Source organism: Somniosus microcephalus, chromosome 10 (genome assembly GCF_052327205.1).
Source record: "Somniosus microcephalus isolate GS21.2 chromosome 10, FLI_Smic_1.0, whole genome shotgun sequence".
Classification (NCBI taxonomy): domain Eukaryota; kingdom Metazoa; phylum Chordata; class Chondrichthyes; order Squaliformes; family Somniosidae; genus Somniosus; species Somniosus microcephalus.
This window is the reverse complement of record NC_140996.1, coordinates 2,165,138-2,179,572: the sequence shown is the minus strand read 5'-3', so window position 1 is coordinate 2,179,572 and position 14,435 is coordinate 2,165,138. Positions and strand designations below refer to the sequence as shown.

The 14,435-nt window shown below is 51.1% G+C and overlaps 1 protein-coding gene across 2 annotated transcripts in view; it reads right to left on the bottom strand.

Moving 5' to 3' along the window:
* Window positions 1-14,435, bottom strand: part of tubgcp3 (tubulin gamma complex component 3) — an 86,340-nt gene that overhangs the window by 22,730 nt on the left and 49,175 nt on the right. For both annotated transcript variants that reach the window (XM_085998332.1, XM_085998331.1), the window contains exons 15-17: window positions 10,538-10,673; window positions 6,714-6,782; window positions 4,993-5,128 (exon numbers count right to left, since the gene is read on the bottom strand). In XM_085998332.1, the coding sequence (XP_085854458.1) occupies window positions 4,993-5,128; window positions 6,714-6,782; window positions 10,538-10,673 (341 nt within the window). The remainder of the gene's footprint in view (window positions 1-4,992; window positions 5,129-6,713; window positions 6,783-10,537; window positions 10,674-14,435) is intronic.

Genomic DNA, 14,435 nt, shown 5'->3' with positions numbered 1-14,435 from the left:
GAACACAGAAGTGGATTAAGAAGGCCACCCCCAGGCTTCCGCTCACCGATGGGAAACAAGGTCACTTCTCACAACTGCATTCAAGCAGTCACTGGGTTCAATAACACCATTCCTGATTTGTCAGAGTCACTGGAAGAAGCCCAGACGGGACAGTTTGGGGGCAAGACCCTTTGTATTTAAAGGTCGCTATAGCATGGCTGGAGAGCACGCATGGCTGGAGAGCACATGCTCAACTTTGGCTAATGGCAGTCAGGGCAGCAGCTAGCACTGCGGTTAATTCAGAGAAAGAGGAGGAAATGAAGAAAACAGTTCAACCAGGATTGTAATCCCTGATCATTGCCCAGTGACTCATTCCCGAAACAGCACATCCTAGTGCCGGGGGAGGGAGAGAGAGAGAGAGAGAGAGGGGAGGGAGAGAGAGAGAGAGGGGAGGGAGAGAGAGAGGGGAGGGAGAGAGAGAGAGGGGAGGGAGAGGGGAGGGAGAGAGAGGGGGGAGGGAGAGGGGAGGGGGAGAGAGGGGAGGGAGGGAGAGAGAGAGAGGGGAGAGAGAGAGAGGGGAGGGAGAGAGAGGGGAGGGAGAGAGAGAGGGGAGGGAGAGAGAGAGGGGAGGGAGAGAGAGAGGGGAGGGAGAGAGAGAGGGGAGGGAGAGAGGGGAGGGAGAGAGAGAGGGGAGGGAGAGAGAGAGAGAGAGAGAGAGAGAGGGGAGGGAGAGAGAGAGAGGGGAGGGAGAGAGAGAGAGGGAGGGAGAGAGAGAGAGAGGGGAGGGGAGAGAGAGAGAGAGGGGAGGGAGAGAGAGAGGGGAGGGAGAGAGAGAGAGGGGAGGGAGAGGGGAGGGAGAGAGAGGGGGGAGGGAGAGGGGAGGGGGAGAGAGGGGAGGGAGGGAGAGAGAGAGAGGGGAGAGAGAGAGAGGGGAGGGAGAGAGAGGGGAGGGAGAGAGAGAGGGGAGGGAGAGAGAGAGGGGAGGGAGAGAGAGAGGGGAGGGAGAGAGAGAGGGGAGGGAGAGAGGGGAGGGAGAGAGAGAGGGGAGGGAGAGAGAGAGAGAGAGAGAGAGAGAGGGGAGGGAGAGAGAGAGAGGGGAGGGAGAGAGAGAGAGGGGAGGGAGAGAGAGAGAGAGGGGAGGGAGAGAGAGAGGGGAGGGAGAGAGAGAGAGGGGAGGGAGAGAGAGAGAGGGGAGGGAGAGAGAGAGGGGAGGGAGAGAGAGAGGGGAGGGAGAGAGAGGGGGGAGGGAGAGGGGAGGGGGAGAGAGGGGAGGGAGGGAGAGAGAGAGAGGGGAGGGAGGGAGAGAGAGAGAGGGGAGGGAGGGAGAGGAGGGAGGGAGAGAGAGGGGAGGGAGAGAGAGGGGAGGGAGAGAGAGGGGAGGGAGAGAGAGGGGAGGGAGAGAGAGAGGGGAGGGAGAGAGAGAGGGGAGGGAGAGAGAGAGGGGAGGGAGAGAGAGAGGGGAGGGAGAGAGAGAGGGGAGGGAGAGAGAGAGGGGAGGGAGAGAGAGAGGGGAGGGAGAGAGAGAGGGGAGGGAGAGAGAGAGGGGAGGGAGAGAGAGGGGAGGGAGAGAGAGAGGGGAGAGAGAGAGAGAGGGGAGAGAGAGAGAGAGGGGAGGGAGAGAGAGAGGGGAGGGAGAGAGAGGGGAGGGAGAGAGAGGGGAGGGAGAGAGAGGGGAGGGAGAGAGAGAGGGGAGGGAGAGAGAGAGGGGAGGGAGAGAGAGAGGGGAGGGAGAGAGAGAGGGGAGGGAGAGAGAGAGGGGAGGGAGAGAGAGAGAGAGATGAGAGAGAGAGAGAGAGGGGAGGGAGAGGGAGAGAGAGAGGGGAGGGAGAGAGAGGGGAGGGAGAGAGAGGGGAGGGAGAGAGAGGGGAGGGAGAGAGAGGGGAGGGAGAGAGAGGGGAGGGAGAGAGAGGGGAGGGAGAGAGAGAGGGAGGGAGAGAGAGAGGGGAGGGAGAGAGAGAGGGGAGGGAGAGAGAGAGAGAGAGAGAGAGAGAGGGGAGGGAGAGGGAGAGAGAGAGAGAGAGAGAGAGAGAGAGAGAGAGAGGGGAGGGAGAGAGAGAGGAGAGGGAGAGAGGGGGGAGGGAGAGAGGGGGGAGGGAGAGAGGGGGGAGGGAGAGAGGGGGGAGGGAGAGAGGGGGGAGGGAGAGAGGGGGGAGGGGAGAGGGGGGAGGGAGAGAGGGGGAGGGAGAGAGGGGGGAGGGAGAGAGGGGGGAGGGAGAGAGGGGGGAGGGAGAGAGGGGGAGGGAGAGAGGGGGGAGGGAGAGAGGGGGGAGGGAGAGAGGGGGGAGGGAGAGAGGGGGGAGGGAGAGAGGGGGGAGGGGAGAGAGGGGGGAGGGAGAGAGGGGGGAGGGAGAGAGGGGGAGGGAGAGGGGGGGAGGGAGAGAGGGGGGAGGGAGAGAGGGGGGAGGGAGAGAGGGGGGGAGGGAGAGAGGGGGGAGGGAGAGAGGGGGGAGGGAGAGAGGGGGGAGGGAGAGAGGGGGGAGGGAGAGAGGGGGGAGGGAGAGAGGGGGGAGGGAGAGAGGGGGGAGGGAGAGAGGGGGGAGGGAGAGAGGGGGGAGGGAGAGAGGGGGGAGGGAGAGAGGGGGGAGGGAGAGGGGGGGGAGGGAGAGAGGGGGGAGGGAGAGAGGGGGGAGGGAGAGAGGGGGGAGGGAGAGAGAGAGGGGGGAGGGAGAGGGTGGGGAGGGGGAGAGAGGGAGGAGAAACATAGAAGATAGGAGCAGGAGTAGGCATTCGGCCCCTCGAGCCTGCTCTGTCATTTAATGAGATCATGGCTGATCATCCAAATTTAGTACCCTGTCCCTGCTTTCTCCCCATATCCCTTGATCCCCTTAGCCTTAAGAAATATATCTAACTCCTTGAATATATTTAATGAACTGGCCTCAACTGCCTTCTGTGGTAGAGAATTCCACAGGTTCACCACTCTCTGGGTGAAGAAATTCCTCCTCATCTCTGTCCTAAATGGCTTACCCCTTATCCTTAGACTGTGACCCCTGGTTCTGGACTCCCCGCCATCGGGAACATCCTTCCTGTATCTAGTCTGTCCAGTCCTGTTAGAATTTTATAAGTTTCAATGAGATCCCCTCTCATTCTTCTAAATCCAGCAAAGATAAGCCCAATCGACCCAATCTCTTCATACCTCATTCCTGCCATCCCAGGTATCAGTCTGGTGAATCTTCGCTACACTCCCTCCATGGCAAGAACATCCTTCCTCAAGGTGGGGAAAATGCTAGAGTCCATTATGAAAGATGTAATCGCAGAGCACTTGGAAAACAGTGACAGGATCGGACAAAGTCAACATGGATTTACAAAAGGTAAATCGTCTTCGACTAATCCACTGGAATTTTTTGAGGATGTAACTGGTAGAATAGATAAGGGAGAACCAGTGGATGTGGTGTATTTGGACTTTCAGAAGGCTTTCGATAAGTTCCCACATAAAAGATTAGCGTGTAAAGTTAAGGCACATGGGATTGGGGGCAAGGTACAGGAAACTTTGTGCTATCCGGCACCGACGGGACCGAGCTGCTGCCGTTCCCTCAAAACTGCCGGACACTCCAGAGTTAAATGTTGAAAGATACTGACAACAAACACTGTTGCTTAGCAACAGCTTCTGAACAGTCGGGTGCAGCTGCAAGCGTCTGTAGCTAAAGCTGTTGCTATAGCTACAGGCCTTGCAGTGCTTGACTGGGGAAAAAAAAGCAAAGAAAACAAACGAAAATAATAAAAAAACGGCTCCTGATTTTTGCTGGTGGCTCCAGCTTGCCGGATGGTTCGCCTCCGGATAACTCAGTTTCCTGTACTGACTTGGATAGAGAACTGGTTGGCAGACAGGAAGCAAAGAATTGGAATAAATGGGTCTTTTTCCAAGTGGCAGGCAGTGACTAGTGGGGTACCGCAAGGATCGGTGCTAGGACCCCAGCTATTCATAATATATATAAATGATCTAGTCGAGGGAACTAGATGTAATATCTCCAAGTTTGCAGACGACACAAAGCTGGGTGGGCGTGTGTGCTGTGAGGAGGATGCCAAGAAACTCCAGTATGATTTGGACAGGTTGGGTGATTGGGCAGATGCATGTACAACTGCAGCAAGACATCCTTGCTCCTGTACTCAAATCCTCTCGCTATGAAGGCCAACGTACCATTTGCCTTCTTAGCCGCCTGCTGCACCTGCATGCTTACCTTCAGCGACTGGTGCACAAGGACACCCAGGTCTCATTGCACTTCCCCTTTTCCCAATCTATTATCGTTCAGATAATAATCTGCCTTCCTGTTTTTGCCACCAAAGTGGATAACCTCGCATTTATCTACATTATACTGCATTTGCCATGCATCTGCCCAATCACCCAACCTGTCCAAATCATACTGGAGTTTCTCTGCATCCTCCTCACAGCACACACGCCCACCCACCCACCCAGCTGTGTGCCATCTGCAAACTTGGGAGATATTACATCTAGTTCCCTTGTCTAGATCATTTATATATATTGTGAATAGCTGGGGTCCTAGCACCAATCCCTGCGGTACCCCACTAGTCACTGCCTGCCACTCGGAAAAAGACCCGTTTATTCCAACTCTTTGCTTCCTGTCTGCCAACCAGTTCTCTATCCAAGTCAGTACCTTACCCCCAATCCCATATGCTTTAACTTTGCACGCTAATCTCTTATGCAGGACCTTATCGAAAGCCTTCTGAATGTCCAAATACACCACATCCACTGGTTCTCCCTTATGTATTCTACCAGTTACATCCTCAAAAAATGCCAGATTAGTCAAGCATGATTTACGTTTTGTAAATCCATATTGACTTTGTCCAATCCTGTCACTGTTTTCCAAGTGGGAGAGGGGGAGAGGGAGGGGAGGGGAGGGCGGGGGAGGGGAGGGCGGGGGGAGGGGATGGAGGGAAGGGAGTTGATGGAGAGGGAAGGAGGGGAGGGAGGGACAGGGGAGGGGAGGGGCGACGTAGGGGGAAGGGGGAGGGGGGAGGGAGGGGAGGGATCAAGGAGGGAGGGAGTTAAACTCTTACCTGGTATGTTTTTCAGCAGTTTGGCATTACACATCTGTCCCTTCCAGATGTCAGTGAGAACGTACTCCATTCGCTTTGCTCTCCAGAGAAAGTTAAACACTCTTAAATAATGGCTCATACATTCCCGAGTAAACACCTGAAGCAGAACAGACAGCAAGTAAAATATTAACAAACCGCACAAACCCGCAGGTTCTGGGAGTGTGAACGCTCCCCACTCACCTCCCTGACCACCCCCTTCCCACCCCACCCGCCTGCCCCCCAACCGACCACTCCCTACATAACTGAATGGTGATAAACCAAAATCTCAGCGCAGGTGGACATCAGAGAGAGAGAAATGAAAAGGGGATTTAAAGAACAGTGAGTGAGGGCGGGGTGGACGACATCGCGAGGAGAGAATACCGAGTCAATCTTCTTTAATGTTCTGAGCCTGGCTCTCAGGTGGCCAACTCTGGTTGGATGTATTCCAGGAGGTTTCATCATATGACCTCTCACCTGCAAACACCCTGCCCCATCGCTGTCCACCGCACACCGGTCAGCCCCATCGCTGTCCACCGCACACCGGTCCGCCCCATCGCTGTCCACCGCACACCGGTCAGCCCCATCGCTGTCCACCGCACACCGGTCAGCCCCATCGCTGTCCACCGCACACCGGTCAGCCCCATCGCTGTCCACCGCACACCGGTCAGCCCCATCGCTGTCCACCGCACACCGGTCAGCCCCATCGCTGTCCACCGCACACCGGTCAGCCCCATCGCTGTCCACCGCACACCGGTCAGCCCCATCGCTGTCCACCGCACACCGGTCAGCCCCATCGCTGTCCACCGCACACCGGTCAGCCCCATCGCTGTCCACCGCACACCGGTCAGCCCCATCCCACACCACCCTCCACCCCCCCCGCCTCCCCATTGGGCAGCCTCACGGTCACTGACTTGCCACACCAATTGAAAAGCGATCAGACTCTGTTGCCTGATTAGCTGATCTTGGACTGTGTCAAACAGACGTTTCTCCCCCATCTCCATTATTTTTTATCTCCAATAAGCAAAACTGTTCAAAGAAAATAAAAACACAATTTTTTAGCGATACTCTCCCGCTCACCGGGTGTTTCACCGATAATACTCTCCCGCTCACCGGGTGTTTCACCGATAATACTCTCCCGCTCACCGGGTGTTTCACCGATAATACTCTCCCGCTCACCGGGTGTTTCACCGATAATACTCTCCCGCTCACCGGGTGTTTCACCGATAATACTCTCCCGCTCACCGGGTGTTTCACCGATAATACTCTCCCGCTGATGGGATTTTTTTTTTTTTTTTTTTTTTTAAATCACGAATGACTTACAGCTGCCAGTGTCGTCATCTGGGACTTGTGCAAAATAAAATAACTTTAAAAGGATTTCAGTTTCCAGATGACCTTTTGTGTATAATAATGAAAAGCCACAATAATTCACGGTGTTGATTTACAGGAGCTATTTTTAAGCTAACAGAGAAAAGTAAATCATTGTAAGACACCAATGCAGAGCTGGCATTAATTTTTTTAAACTGCGAACCTTTTAGCTCCTATAAATTATTAACTGAATTCAACTTCAGGCTAAGTACCAACGAACAAGAAGCTTCTCAAAAACCACTACGAAAGAAGCTTTAAAATAAACTGCTCAGGTGCTGGATTATCCAGGTATATTTCAAGGATTTTTACAATTATCCCTTCGCTGTAAGTGGACTTACTGTTGCAATTGGGCCATCAACATGATAATCCAAACTGAAGACATCCCAACCTGTATCTCCCGCTGATATCTAGAAAGGAAAAAAAGGACAGTAAGTTTGGAGAAAGTGACACTGCCCCAGTCGCAGGTATTCGAGCAATGCGTGGAAAAAGGTTCCTGTATTTACAGCTAATTAGGAACACTTCAATGCTGCAATTCCTACCTTGACTTATCAATGAATTAGACCCAAAAAGGCATCACACTAAAGGCGCTTCCAGTCCACAGAACAGGTAAACTAAAATACTAGCAACACTGAAAATCACAACATGACACTTGTCGGCCAAAGCCTATGTGACTTAGTGTACAAGATCACGCAAAACATGCCTCATGCCCACTCGCAAGAGAGGCCTTGCAAATTCATTTCATGTAACATTGTTACAGTAAAGAAGACGGGAACGGTAACGTAGTGGTAATGTCACTGGGCTAGTAATCCAGAGGCCTAGACTAATGATCCAGAGACGGGAGTTCAAATCCCACCACGGCAGCTGGGGAATTTAAACTCAGTTAATTATCAGTAATGGTAACCATGAAACTATCGGATTGTCATAAAAACCCATCTGGTTCACTGGTGTCCTTTAGGGAAGGAAACCTGCCGTCCTTACCTTGTCTGGCCTATATGTGACTCCAGACCCACAGCAATGACTCTTAACTGCCCTCTGAAATGGCCTAGCAAGTCACTCAGTTGTAACTAACCGCTACGAAACAAAATAATAATGAAACCGGATGGACCACCCGGCATCGACCTCAGCACCGGCTACGGACATGGCAACGGCACACCCAGCCCAGTCAACCCTGCAAAGTCCTCCTCACCAACATCTGGGGGCTTGTGCCAAAATTGGGAGAGCTGTCCCACAGACTAGTCAAGCAACAGCCTGACATAGTCACACTCACAGAATCATACCTTTCAGCCAATGTCCCAGACTCCTCCATCACCATTCCTGGGTATGTCCTGTCCCACCAGCAGGACAGACCCATCAGGGATGGTGGCACAGTGGTATACAGTCAGGAGGGAGTGGTCCTGGTAGTCCTCAACATTAACACCGGACCCCATGAAGTCTCATGACTTCAGGTCATGCATGGGCAAGGAAACCTCCTGCTGATTACCACCTACCGCCCTCCCTCAGCTGATGAATCAGTACCCCTCCATGTTGAACACCACTTGGAAGAAGCACAGAGTAGCAAGGGCACAGAATGTACTCTGGGTGGGGGACTTCAATGTCCATCACCAAGAGTGACTCGGAAGCACCACTACTGACCGAGCTGGCCGAGTCCTGAAGGACATAACTGCCAGTCTGGGCCTGCGACAGGTGGTAAGTGAACCAACTCGAGGGAAAAACCTACTTGATCTCGTCCTCACCAATCTACCTGTCGCAGATGCATCTGTCCATGACAGCATTGGTAGCAGTGACCACTGCACAGTCATTGTGGAGACGAAGTCCCGTCTTCACACTGAGAACACCCTCCATCGTGTTGTGTGGCACTACCACTGTGCTAAATGGGATAGATTCAGAACAGATCTAGCAGCTCAAAACTGGGCATCCATGAGGCACTGTGGGCCATCAGCAGCCGCAGAATTGTATTTCACCACAATCTGTAACCTCATGGCCCGGCATATCCCTCACTCTACCATTACCACCAAGCCAGGGGACCAACCGTGGTTCAATGAGGAGTGTAGAAGAGCATGCCGGGAGCAGCACCAGGCGTACCTAAAAATGAGGTGCCAACTTGGGGAAGCTGCAACACAGGACTACATGCATGTTAAAAAGCAGAAGCAGCATGCTATAGACAGGGCTAAGCGATCCCACAATCAATGGATCAGATCAATGCTCTGCAGTCCTGCTACATCCAGTCGTGAATGGTGGTGGACCATTAAACAACTAACGGGAGGAGGAGGCTCCATGAATATCCCCATCCTCAATGATGGTGGAGCCCAGCACGTGAGTGCAAAAGACAAGGCTGAAGCGTTTGCAACCAACTTCAGCCAGAAGTGCTGAGTGGGTCATCCATATCGGCCTCCTCCTGAGGTCCCCACCACCACAGAAGCCAGTCTTCAGCCAATTCGATTCACTCCACGTGATATCAAGAAACGGCTGAGCACACTGGATACAGCAAAGGCTATGGGCCCCCGACAACATCCCGGCTATCATGCTGAAGACTTGTGCTCCAGAACTAGCGCGCCTCCAGCCAAGCTGTTCCAGTACAGCTACAACACTGGCATCTATCAGACAATGTAGAAAACTGCCCAGGTATGTCCTGTCCACAAAAAGCAGGACAAATCCAACTTGGCCAATCACAGCCCCATCAGTCTACTCTCAATCATCAACAAAGTCATCGACAGTGCTAACAAGCAACACTTACTCACCAATAACCTGCTCACTGATGCCCAGTTTGGGTTCCGCCAAGACCACTCGGCTGCCAACCTCATTACAGCCTTGGTCCAAACATGGACAAAGGAGCTGAATTCCAGAGGTGAGGTGAGAGTGACTGCCCTTGACATCAAGGCAGCATTTGACCGAGTCTAGCATCAAGGAGCCCTAGTAAAACTGGTGTCAATGGGAATCAGGCGGAAAACGCTCCACTGGCTGGAGTCATACCTAGCACAAAGGAAGATGGTTGTGGTTGTTGGAGGTCAGTCATCACAGCCCCAGGACATCACTGCAGGAGTTCCTCAGGGCAGTGTCCCAGGCCCAAACATCTTCAGCTGCTTCATCAATGACCTTCCCTCCAACATAAGGTCAGAAATGGGGATGTTTGCTGATGACTGCACAGTGTTCAGCGCCATTCGCAACTCCTCAGATAATGAAGCAGTCCATGCCCGCATGCAACAAGACCTGGATGACGTTCAGGCTTGTGCTGATAAGTGGCAGGTAACATTCGCGCCACACAAGTGTCAGGCAATGACTATCTCCAACAAGCGAGAGTCTAACCACCTCCCCATGACATTCAATGGCATTACAAATCGCCGAATCCCCCACCATCAACATCCTGGGGGTCACCATTAACCAGAAACTTAACTGGGCCAGCCACATAAATACTGTGGCAACAAGAGCAGGTCAGAGGCTAGGTATTCTGCAGCGAGTGTCTCACCTCCTGACTCCCCAGAGCCTTTCCACCATCTACAAGGCACAAGTAAGGAGTGTGATGGAATACTCTCCACTTGCCTGGATGAGTGCAGCTCCAACAACACTCAAGAAGCTCGACACCATCCAGGACAAAGCAGCCCACTTGATTGGCACCCCATCCACCACCGTAAACATTCACTCCCTCCACCACCGGCATACCGTGGCTGTAGTGTGCACCATCTACAAGATGCACTGCAGCAACTCACCAAGGCTTCTTCGGCAGCACCTCCCAAACCCGCGACCTCTTCCACCTAGAAGGACAAGGGCAGCAGGCACATGGGAACACCACCACCTCCAAGTTCCCCTCCAAGCCACACACCATCCTGACTTAGAAGTAAAGTATATCGCCGATCCTTCATTGTCGCTGGGTCAAAATCCTGGAACTCCCTACATAACAGCACTGTGGGAGTACCATCACCACACGGACTGCAGTGGTTCAAGAAGGCTGCTCACCACCACCTTCTCAAGGGCAACTAGGGATGGGCAATAAATGCTGGCCTTGCCAGCGACGCCCAGATCCCATAAACAAATATTTTTTAAAAAGTCTTCATCCCATCAGTCTGGAACACTGGCCCCCGCAGTGAAAGGAGAGCTTACATCACATGCCCTGTGCGCCACCTGCCCTGTACATGATTCCTTTATGTACACCCCTGTTATTAATTACCTCCAGGAGCCTAACATCCAGACGTTTGAGGATCTCTGGACTATCAAACTGTGCATTAGTTGCTCTGACAGCTGTCTCAAGGATTCCGGTCAGGTTATGCTGATACAACGTCGAGGCTGACCTCGCCAGCTCTGGCCTATAAAACAACAGTTTTACAATATCAATCAACATTAAAAATATCACCATATCATTTTAATTTATAAAACAAACAATTATCCTTGTGGTTCACCTGATTAACTTTACAGAATGCGAGAACTCAGTGACTGCAAACACGTTACATACGTGTGACTCAGATTAGATCATGCGTTGCCAAACACGTGTGACTGAGATTAGATCATGTGTTGCCTGATAACCAGTCCTGGATGAGTCCAGCTAAACAGACTGAAGCTATCATCTTCCATTGCCAGCGAATCTCTCAACTTCCCCAGTCTCAGGTTGAATCAAACTCTGTGATCTTGGAGTACGTTCCACCTCAAGTTAAATTTCTAACCCCATATCACCTCCATCACAAAGACTGCCTACTCCTATCCACCTCTGTCCTGCCTCAGCTCATCTATTGCGGAAATCCTACCAATCTTTGTCTCATCCAGCCTTCTTTATCTCCAGACTTCACTACTCAGATGGTCTCCCTGCCATCCTCCTCCTTCTGCCATATCCTATTATATACCAAGTCTCATTAGCCCATCACCCCTGTCCTCACTGACCTGCACTGGCTCCCAATCCACCAAGTCTCCAATTTAAAATTCTCATCCTTGTGCTTTCATCCGTCCACGTCCTATCTCTGTCACCTCCTCCAGTGCTACAATCCCTCCCATAATCTCTGCTCCTCTCATTCCAGTCTCATGCATCCCTTCGCCCCACCATAAGGGGCCGTGTCTTCAACTGACAAGGTCCCACACCTTATAATTCCCTCCATAAACCCCTCTGTCTCCTTCACCAGGCTTTTGGTCAGCCTCCTCCTTTGGTTCTGCGTATCTCTTTCACCACGCATGTAACTGGAAGGCTGTTTCCAGTGTGGTTCCGCAGGGCTCAGTACTGGGTCTTTTGCTTTTTGTGGTATATATCAATGATCTTGACTTGAATGTAGGAAGTATGATTAAGCAGTTTGCAGATGATACAAAAATTGGCCGTGTGGTTGATAATGAAGAAGCTGTAGACTGCAGGAAGATAGCAATGGACTGGTCAGGTGGGCAGAACAGTGGCAAATGGAATTCAATCCAGAGAAGTGTGAGGTGATGCATTTGGGGAGGACTATCAAGGCAAGGGAATACAAATAAATGGTTGGACACCGAAGTGCAGAGAATCAGAGGGACCTTGGAGTGCATGTCCACAGGTCCCTGAAGATAGCAGGACAGGTAGATAAGGTGGTTGAGGAGGCATACGGGATACCTGCTTTTATTAGCCGAGGCATAGAATACAAGAGCAGGGAGGTTATGCTTCAACTGTATAAAACACTAGTTAGGCCGCAGCTAGAATACTGTGTACAGTTCTGGTCACCACATGACAAGAAGGATGTGATTGCCCTAGAGAGGGTGCAGAGGAGATTTACGAGGATGTTGCCTGGGCTGGGGAATTTTAGCTATGAGGAAAGATTGGATAGGCTGGGGTTGTTTTCTTTGGAACAAAGGAGGCTGAGGGGAGATTTAATTGAGGTGTATAAAATTACATGGGGCCTAGATAGAGTGGCTAGGAAGGACCTATTTCCCTTAGCAGAGGGGTCGATAACCAGGGGGCATAGATTTAAAGTAATTGGTAGGAGGTTTAGAGGAGAAATTTTTTCACCCAGTGGGTGGTGGGGGTCTGGAACTCACTGCCTGAAAGGTTGGTAGAGGCAGAAACGATCACATTTAAAAAGTACTTGGATATGCGCTTGAAGTGCCGTAACCTACAGAGCTACGGACCAAGAGATGGAAAGTGGGATTAGGCGGGAGAGCTCTTTGTTGGCCAGCAAAGACACGATGGGCCGAATGGCCTCCTCTGTGCTGTAACTTTCTATGATTCCATGAGAAGCACCTTTGGATATTTTTCTACATTCAAGTCACAATAAATGTCAGCTGCTGGTGAGAGTGTAACTTTGGAAAGTAGTTTGCGTGCTTCACCATGGAAGGAGAAGGTGAGGTGCGGAGTATGTTTGCAGTCTTGGTCCTCAGTGTCAGCACTGAGCACTTCCTATACAAGTACAGTGAGGCTAGATCAAAGGTAATGACTGCTCCAGCAATGTGCATTAGCTCCAGCCTCACAACACCACTTCCTTTCCCAATGTGACGGTTTCATTCCTCCAACTCTGACCTTTTATATGCCCCTCCTCCTTTGTGCCACCATTGGCTGTCGTGCCTTCAGCCAGCTAGACCGCATGCTCTTGAATTCCCTTCTTAAACTCCTCGGTGAACCCCTCCTCCTTAAAACCCACCTCTTTGATCAAGCTTTTGCTCATCCCTCCTAATATCTCCTTATTTGGCTCAGTGTCCATTTATTGCGGATTACACTTCTGTGAAGCACTTTGGGAGTTTTTCTACTTTAAAAGGTGCTATATAAATGCAAGTTGTTGTTGTTGATATTCATTTGGGGTAAATTAATCACCCAGGCCCTTGAGTGAAAGAACAGGGTGTTAACTTGCTTTGCTACCCAGCATAAGTGTAAGTATTGCTTATGTTCATGCTGAAACCCAGCTCAAATATGCTAAAGTAATCCAATGCACACTTGGGGGCAATCCAAAACCATTATAATCAGAGCATTCTGTATTTAAAATAATCCAAACTTACTCTACGAGAGAATTCCTATTTTCCCTCTGTCGCTCTGATACACTTGCTCATCTCTGTCCATTAAATTCTGACAGGAGTGATTTCTCCCTCTTTAGCTGGACTCTTCATCTCTCCCTTCTACCAATCAAGTGCAAGTGTGCCATGGAAATCTGTGTGAGTTACAAAGTGCGATGAAATTTAGTGATTATGAGAAAAGGTTAAATAAGTTCATCTGACTTTCTGTGGACACGAGGAGACTTTGGGGTAGCCTGATTGGAGTTTACAAGATTATGATGGCAACTAAGAAACTGATTAAGCAAATGGCTCACTATGCTGGAGGATTTAAATACCGCAGACAAAATTCAAAATGAGGGGAAAAGTAGTAAGGAAGTGAGGCGGAACGAGTTCATCTAGAGGGTAACACCCGTGTGGAACAGTTACTGAAAATCCTTTGAAGTCAACAATATAAATGGGTTGAACGGATGACTGGGTGGGTGACTGAAGGGAGAAGGAATTTAGGGATGTGGTGAAACGGTGGGATTGATTTATGGAAAAGGGATAGGCTTGCTTGATAAATGTGCTCACATTCCTAAAACTTTCTTGTGTTACTTCATTTAATTTTCTTAAAGTTGGATTCAAGGTTATCGAGGCAAAGTGTAGACAAATATCAAATTCTACCGAATGTGAACAGCTCCAGTCCACTGGGAATTGATCATCTGAACTCAGCCCATTGGGACTGACCAATACCACGCTAATATCACAGGTCTTTTGCTCAATCACATTTGGGTGTCAGGAGACATTTCCGAGCCTTTTCCTGAGACATTTCATCATTTTGCTCGGATCTCGCCCCAACGTTGTGGCAAAAAACATCGGAAATCAGCCCACAACCACCAGCACTGAGCACTCCCTATACAGGTACAGCAAGGCTAGAACAAAGGCCTGTTGGAGAGGGAGAGAGTCGTGGGCCGAACTGCCCCTCTCTCCCCGCCCCCCCCCCCACCCCCCGCGGGCCGAACAGCGGTTTCCCCCTCTCCTGCTCTAAGCCGCTGAAAGTGCTGATAGAATTAGCGCCATCATTGGATGGATAGAGATGCACAGGATCTCGCCAAATTAGCACCCTCTGTCCTATCCTAATTTCAGTCACAATTCTCTCAAGT